The sequence below is a fragment of the Argentina anserina genome, chromosome 5 (assembly GCF_933775445.1).
Source record: "Argentina anserina chromosome 5, drPotAnse1.1, whole genome shotgun sequence".
NCBI lineage: Eukaryota > Viridiplantae > Streptophyta > Magnoliopsida > Rosales > Rosaceae > Argentina > Argentina anserina.
In genome coordinates, this window is record NC_065876.1 from 1,843,314 (window position 1) to 1,850,517 (window position 7,204).

Genomic DNA, 7,204 nt, shown 5'->3' on the forward strand with positions numbered 1-7,204 from the left:
GGGAGAGTTGCGGAGGAACATGTGATGATGCCCCATTTGTCACTCTCCTCATTATCTGCACAATGAGGTTAGTCTCGAGGCGGCGTCAATGGCAGAGGTGGTGGTGGTGGTGGTGATGGTGGAGGAGCATTGATGATCATAGCCAAGGAGTCGGTAGATATGATCAAGAATGCTAGCGGTTTAACTCAGATAAGGGGGTTGTGGAGGAGAAACTGAACGTGGGTTTTGTGGGGATTTTTGTTATGAAAATCTCAACCGAGGAGGAAGATGGAGATTTTAGGCTTTTGGAAGCAAAGCAGAGGCAAAACGTGCAGAGATGAACGTTCTGTTGTTTTTGTTAGTTCGAGTTTTTTTTCTAGAATTGGTAAAACAAACAGAGAGAAGTTGGAAGTACAGCGATGTATGCGTTGAACCTTAGAAGCCACTAAGCACAAATGCTTATCTTATATGTGATGATAATATATTCTTTTAGTTAAGTAGTTATTTTGGACACACTCAATATTTGTGAAAATTATTTGTATATCGTTTTGAAGTATAGCTAAACCTCTTGCCTCAAATTTGTTGCTTTCTACATCATTATGAATTTGTTCTAACAAGTTCGGTTACCATACAGATGGAGACATCCTTTATATTCATGTACACATACCAATTTACTCAACACTAAAAAATTTGTTTCAATTCAAACTATGTCAGAATCGATCATGTTCTAAGTGGCAGAACTTGAGATCATCTAATGGATTTTCAGGGGATATACAATTATAATTTATATATTACATATATAGGGATGTATACCCATGACTATATGTATTATCTTACATCATGGGAATAATGTTGCAAGCACATAAGGCCAGTGCCACTGTGCCAGAGGGAGATGGACGGCTTCTAATCCAAAAGAGTAAAGAAATTATGAGCAGGCTAATGTAGAGTCAACTCTTGAACCAGAAGGTCACACTTTCATTCCACTCTAGATATTCAACTGATTAATAATGAGAAGATGACGGGATTTGCTGGTTATTTATTTATTTATTTATATTTTTTTGTATGTTGGTATCAATCCCAATAAGTTACAACAGTCAACAAATAACTGGGGAACCACTAACATTAACATTTTGGATCAAAGAATGTTGAATTGGAGTATACAGTTTGTTTGTATGTGAGAGTATACATATTAAATAACAGCAATGAAAAACTGACCCTAATATTACAGCTTCTCTCATTGCACTTGACAACCTTGCTCTTCTGCTCTGAGATAAATCAGTCCCCGTTGTATTCTCTGCAAATTGAAAAATGCATGCCAAACTTTTGAGTAGTAAAGCGAGAGATGACAACTAAGTTACTCCTCTTTCGTACAAATTCAATGCAGCAGAAGTCATAATGGCATTGGCATTAGATGAGATCTCAAATTAGTGTAATTCCTACCTCTTTTGTATCCCTCAAGCGTAAGAGATCCAATCGTTCATGAGGACGTCGGTTTGAAAGGGACGCCAGCTGCATCAGAACATGCTAATAGCTGTCAATAACTTGATCTTGTATTCACAGTTACAGCAATTCAGTGAAAAGTAAGTATATAAATAAAGTTTTACCCAGAAGCTGAAGCGCTCAGGATCTTGAACTGATGGCATCATTGCTTCTACACTGAGAAGTTTCTCAAGTCGTCTTCGATCTGTAAAGAGTTGGTGTCATACACCAAAAAGGGTATGAAGAGACACGCCATAAGAATAGGAACATATATTAATCTTATGTACACGGGCATTACAGAGTAACTTAAAGATAGTGCTAGTCAAAATTACAAAAGATACAGGAAGCATATCCTCCACAGATTTTCCAGCAGAAGTTTAGTATAGAAAAGAAACGACATTAGTCATAGGTTTGACTTTAATAACAATTAATCTGCCAGCACTGGATTCAACACTATACCTCGACTTGCTGCTCTTTTACCCCGTCCAATCCATAAACGAGCATATTCTGCTGCATTATTTGTCAGTTCCTGCAACTATATGGATACAGAAGTGAGAACACAGAGGTACAACCAAAATGATAAATGCTACAGTTATACTTGATGCATTAGTTATATGGTGTTTAAGCAGGACCTATACTCGACCTAATTTGATATTAAAACTCTTCATTCAGGAGAATTCAAACCAGATAGGTCATATGTAATATAAAATGCCTTATCCATCACCATGTCAAATATTGCTAATTGTAATTGGAAGTCCACAGCTTTGCATAGTGAATAGGTCTAACTAATGTATTATACAAAAAAGTTCAAAGCACCAGATCATATCTAACACCAGAAAATCAATGTGTAGTAAAATCATGTACTTACTTCTGATCTCTCTCTAGATCCTTCTGGTGGACATGTATCATGTACCCATTCAATCTCTGCAACTCGGTACCTGGAGAACAAACTACAAATATAAGATATTGAACAAGAGCAGTAAGTACACAAATGAATAGCTCAAAAAATCATAAGACAACTCACCCATCTTGGTCCCAAGATCGAATTATGCGAAACCTTCGGCGACTTTCAATCTGTGAAAAGATACAGCAAACACCATTCAATATGACAAATATTATAACTTCAGCAAAAGTATGTGCTGACATGGAAATATAGGTATGTTAGAGAAGCCCTTGCTTTTATTTGGAAGTTCGACTACATTCCAAGACCAAAATGAAAAGGATAATGGTTCATGAATAATAAGTGGATTATTTCAAAGTAGACCAGTTTCAGCCATTCACAATGCATGAAAAAGTGGTAAACACAGAATTGAGCAAAGGCAATCGTATCCAACCTCTAAATAGAAACGCCCATCTGGAAGTGGTTCACACCTACACACAGATAAACCATTATAGGCATTTTTTTTAAGAACATTCACATTTGTACTGAGTTTACAGATGATATTGCTATGATATGAGAATTGAGGGAAGAAGCAGGATGAAAGACCTACTCAGTAATTTCCACCTCACAAGCAAAATCAGCTATGGAACCTGTTGTGGAATCGATGATGACCTACACCATTAAAACAAGGCACAATCAGTGAAAGTTTCAATTTGGTCGGTCTTGATACACCTTAAAAGATAAAAGGGAAAGAAATAGACCAGTAACAATAATCTACCATTCCCATCCGACGGTTGCCTTCCATTATCCTCCTCACCTGTAGTTGAAGTATCGTAAAAAAAAAAAAATCAATGGGTGTTACAATTGTAACAAGTAGGTACGTAGTATGCTGCTCAATTAGCTTATAAGCATAGATCTGCTTGCCAAGCGCTGAGTATATGTTGAATTATTTTGCAAAAATTATGCGTAAATAATAGAGAATGTTAACTAGCTCTTACCATAAGTCTATATCGAGGCTCAAAAATATTAAGTGGAAACTTCTGAAAAGGAAGGACGACATCCATTACAAAGAGTGGCATCAAATCAACACCAAAGTTTGTTATTGTGTCATTCTCTGCCTTCCTTTCAGCAAACTCCTCTGGGAAGTTCTTTTGTATAATGTCATTAAGAGTCACACTGGTAAAAGTAAACAGAAATTGAGTACATAGTATAGACTACTAAAAAAACAACAGTTTTTACTAAATTTGAAAGGCTTTATCACTAATTAGACAAGAACAAGTAGAAATTTTTTCATAATAAGAAACGTAGCAGTATGCATGATGAACAGGACAACAATTTAAACCCCACACTAAATTGAATGCCTAAAGACACATTAACAGGTAAGAAGTTTCATACTGGTTAAAGCTTTCATGTGCACAAAAAGTAGAACCACGGATCTTAATTATAATATTGTATGTTTCCAATGTCAGCCTCAGTGTATAGTACGTGTATGCTCAGGGAATGCTGCCTGAATGTGCATGATTGATTATTAATAGCATAGCTAGGGCAACAATAAGTTCTTCTGCTTAATGAGTAAATGAACAAAAACATGTCACTCAAATGATACCACATGAGCCAAATTACCTGATCGCACAAGTTCTAGGACTAATGAACAGAACGGTCCGGCATAATGGACATTTGTTACCTAAGATCAGTTTTCACAGGTCAAGGAAAAGATGAGGAAAAGAAGGCTATATGTGTGTGTGTGGCATGCATAATTGAAATGCCTGAATACTAGCAAAACACTCACCTCGATCCATTGACTGAAATAGACAAGATCGACAAAAAGAATGTCCACAAGGTGTTGTCACAGGTTCATAGAGTAACTTGAAACATAATGTGCAATCAAAATCATCACTGCGTTCTGCTTTTCTTTCTGGTTTGCTATGGCTTGTTTTCCCTGTCTGGCGAACTTGATGTCTCTCTAAACTCTGGAGACATGTCAGAAGAGGAGTGCTACAAAATAGTACACCAGAAGCTCAGAAACAGCATATGATATAGCCAGCAGGTATCTATTTTTTGTCTAATAATCAACAAAATGGAAACAGTTCTGTATTACCTAGAAGGGTCAACCTGAAGACCACATAATAGAACATCCCGTGCCATTTCATATTTTTCCAGCTGCAAATTCAAATCAAGATTAGCTGTAATATGATGGACAATCCCTAGAAACCTAACACACACCCAATAATAGAAAGAAATGGTTTTAATTGATTATAAATAAGCATAAATTGACAGACTCCAGGAGCATCAATTCACAACACTTGCTTAATCGAATGGCCCCTTTAACAAAATTTAGGGAAAAAATGAAAGTAAACAACAATCACTTACCAAAGTCAGAGCTTCAGCCTTCAGCATGTAAGGTTTTGCTGAATTACTTCGGACGTTGAGTAGCTTTTCCACATCCTTTAAAGCAAGCTGAAAAGAATGATTTGACGTTCTTATATAGTTGAAACTTGAAAATGATTGTTTGCCTTAAATATAACAATGAGCCATTAAGACATACTTCAGCATGTATTGTAGGATCTAATCCAGTCCGTGCTCTATATTCAGAAGCCGATGCCGGTATGCGTTTAAGGAATTTACTGATCCTGTAGAGATGGGTTTACAGTAGTGTAACGATAATTAGGTAATAACTCGAGGTGCTTGCAAAACCACGGCCAGGAACTAAAGATACAAAATGCACACCTGATATAGGCAGCAGTTCGGTTGCCAAGAATAACAGGGTCACATGGTTTAATGTGATTGGCTCTTGAGTAGCAAGTAATCGCCTGTGGAAAGAAACTTGATTGATTAGTAAAGGAAAAACAAGAGTTCAGAGTCAACAGAACTATTTATACAAAGTGGTGCATCATATGATACGAAATAACCATGTTAATCGCTTAAAGAAATCTGTTTAACTTTGGTTCTTAATTACTAGGATTATTTTTCTATTATAATATTTCTAGAATGCCTTGAGGAAGTATTATACAAATAAAGATACAAACTTTCTCATATATATTGGATAAAATGGCAAAACATCACCTCTTCAAATCGATTCTCTCGAAATGCCTGGTTTCCCTTCTGCACAAGATCAAAAACATGACTAAATATGTCCCAGGGCAGTGCCGGTTCCGCTTCATTAGCCTGCATATCAAACATTGCCTTACCCTTCAGATTCCCCATCACAGTCTTACATTTTCAACACACAAAAAAGAAGCCTCAATTCAAGCAAAATCACATAGCAAAAGCACCGCATTGCACATTTCAAATTCCCATCTCAAAAACCATGACTTTCCACACCCCAAATCGACACTCTGGTTTCATCATGAACTCATCAAATGCACTGTTTTCCATGATCCGACAAACAAAGAAACCCAATTCCAGCTAACAATCTAACATCGCATTTTCTCTAAAGACTACATTTTTCGAAGTTACTAACTAAACTCCAGCTGGCATAGTTAATTCACAACCAAAAGCAAACAAACAAACCAAGCTCAAATCTTCAACTTGTTGTTTCCCCAAACCCCTCCCAGCAATCAAACACACTCCAACAAACCTCCAAACAAAACAAAACAAAACAAAAACTAAGACTTCAACTCATGAACTAAACCTCCACAACAAAATGCCGCGAAAAAAGCTTCAATTTCTCCACCTCAATCTCCTCTAGTTTTCTACGCTCCAAAAAAAAAACACTTAATTTCTTCCTCATTTCTTCACATTTACAAAAAAAAAACTCAAAAACAAAAACACACACGCACACAAAGTTAGAAGCAGAGGAAAAGAGTCGTCACCGAAATGTAGTCTTCGACGTCATCAGGGCCGTCTGTCACGAACCCCGAGGTCGACGACGGCTCCGCCTCCGCCGACATCTAAAGAGCTCCAAATCGAATCCGAACTCCCGCAAAAAGCTCGAGTCTTTAAGAGTGTGAGAGTGAAAAGCTCGAAGCTTTGAAGCTCTGGAGGTCTGAAGTGATTAATAGAGAACCAAAAATCGAAATGGGCGGAGAGATTAGAGCGTCATCGTGTTCGTCCCTATACCCCTTTCTGTTATACGGACCACATTTCTCTACGTCTCCCCCGCCTTTATTCTACGTCTACCCCCCGGGAATTCTTTCCCTGATCCTCTGCTCCGCAGCCTCACCTGGTCCGCGTTGAGGTTACTTCTCACACACGTGGCGAAATATGACTGGTTTTGTCAGTACTCCCCTATCCCGTTTTCCGAGTACATATGGGAAAAGGAGTTTTCCGTTATCTTTCTTTTCTTTTATCTTGTTGGTTGTAGAACGAACTCAACGAAGATTGTTACGCCGTGATTTATAAGCTACGCGATTGACGGCTTTAGCATTGTGAAATTTGGAATGGGAATGAGTTGGATACAGAGTGTTTTGGGGGGAGTATATAAGTATATTGTGGCCGTCGTGTTGATGCCGTTGGTGGCGGGATTGGAAAACGGCAACCGTCTAAGGGCACCAAAACTTGATCACATACTTCCACTGGTGGCTAGTTAGATATTATAGTGTATCTATCTTATGTGATTGTGGGTGACACAAGATTTAAAATGGGTTGAAAGAAAAAATGGGTCAACAACTCGGATATGAATACTCAATAAGAGGATATTGAAGAAGGGCCTACGGCAATGTGTTTTTTGGCTACGAGTGACTTGGTTTTATTTGGACAGAACCCTAGGGAGTGTGCTACATGGGAATTTGGCCACGTTGACTTGGTTACAACCACATTATAGTATAAGGTACAGTAATATAGTTGGTATAGGTTTTAAATTGATATGGTTTTTGGTGGCTAATATGTTGTGCTAAGTGAAAGATGCGAGACCCTTAATCGTCGGCC

At 37.8% G+C, this 7,204-nt stretch overlaps 1 protein-coding gene across 1 annotated transcript; it reads right to left on the bottom strand.

The window, feature by feature from the left end:
* Positions 1-1,003: 1,003 nt before the first annotated feature.
* On the bottom strand, positions 1,004-6,398 carry LOC126796284 (uncharacterized). The gene is made up of 18 exons (XM_050523073.1): positions 6,151-6,398; positions 5,402-5,503; positions 5,066-5,148; positions 4,884-4,968; positions 4,709-4,795; positions 4,437-4,498; positions 4,128-4,333; positions 3,962-4,022; positions 3,337-3,514; positions 3,117-3,155; positions 2,949-3,010; positions 2,793-2,829; positions 2,483-2,532; positions 2,327-2,396; positions 1,918-1,993; positions 1,584-1,663; positions 1,420-1,488; positions 1,004-1,273 (listed from the first exon to the last, which is right to left on the bottom strand). The coding sequence occupies exons 1-18, from the start codon at positions 6,226-6,228 to the stop codon at positions 1,214-1,216; spliced, it is 1,485 nt and encodes a 494-aa protein (XP_050379030.1). The 5' UTR covers positions 6,229-6,398; the 3' UTR covers positions 1,004-1,213.
* Positions 6,399-7,204: the final 806 nt, after the last annotated feature.

Bases quoted from the DNA above. Each gene is read 5' to 3' on its own strand.
- LOC126796284 (XM_050523073.1), bottom strand. From the start codon at position 6,228: ATGTCGGCGGAGGCGGAGCCGTCGTCGACCTCGGGGTTCGTGACAGAC. The intron at 4,796-4,883 runs GTATGTCTTAAT...CATTCTTTTCAG, and splicing joins ATCCTACAATACATGCTGAA to CTTGCTTTAAAGGATGTGGA. The intron at 2,830-2,948 runs GTAGGTCTTTCA...ATCTGTGTGTAG, and splicing joins TGTGAGGTGGAAATTACTGA to GTGTGAACCACTTCCAGATG.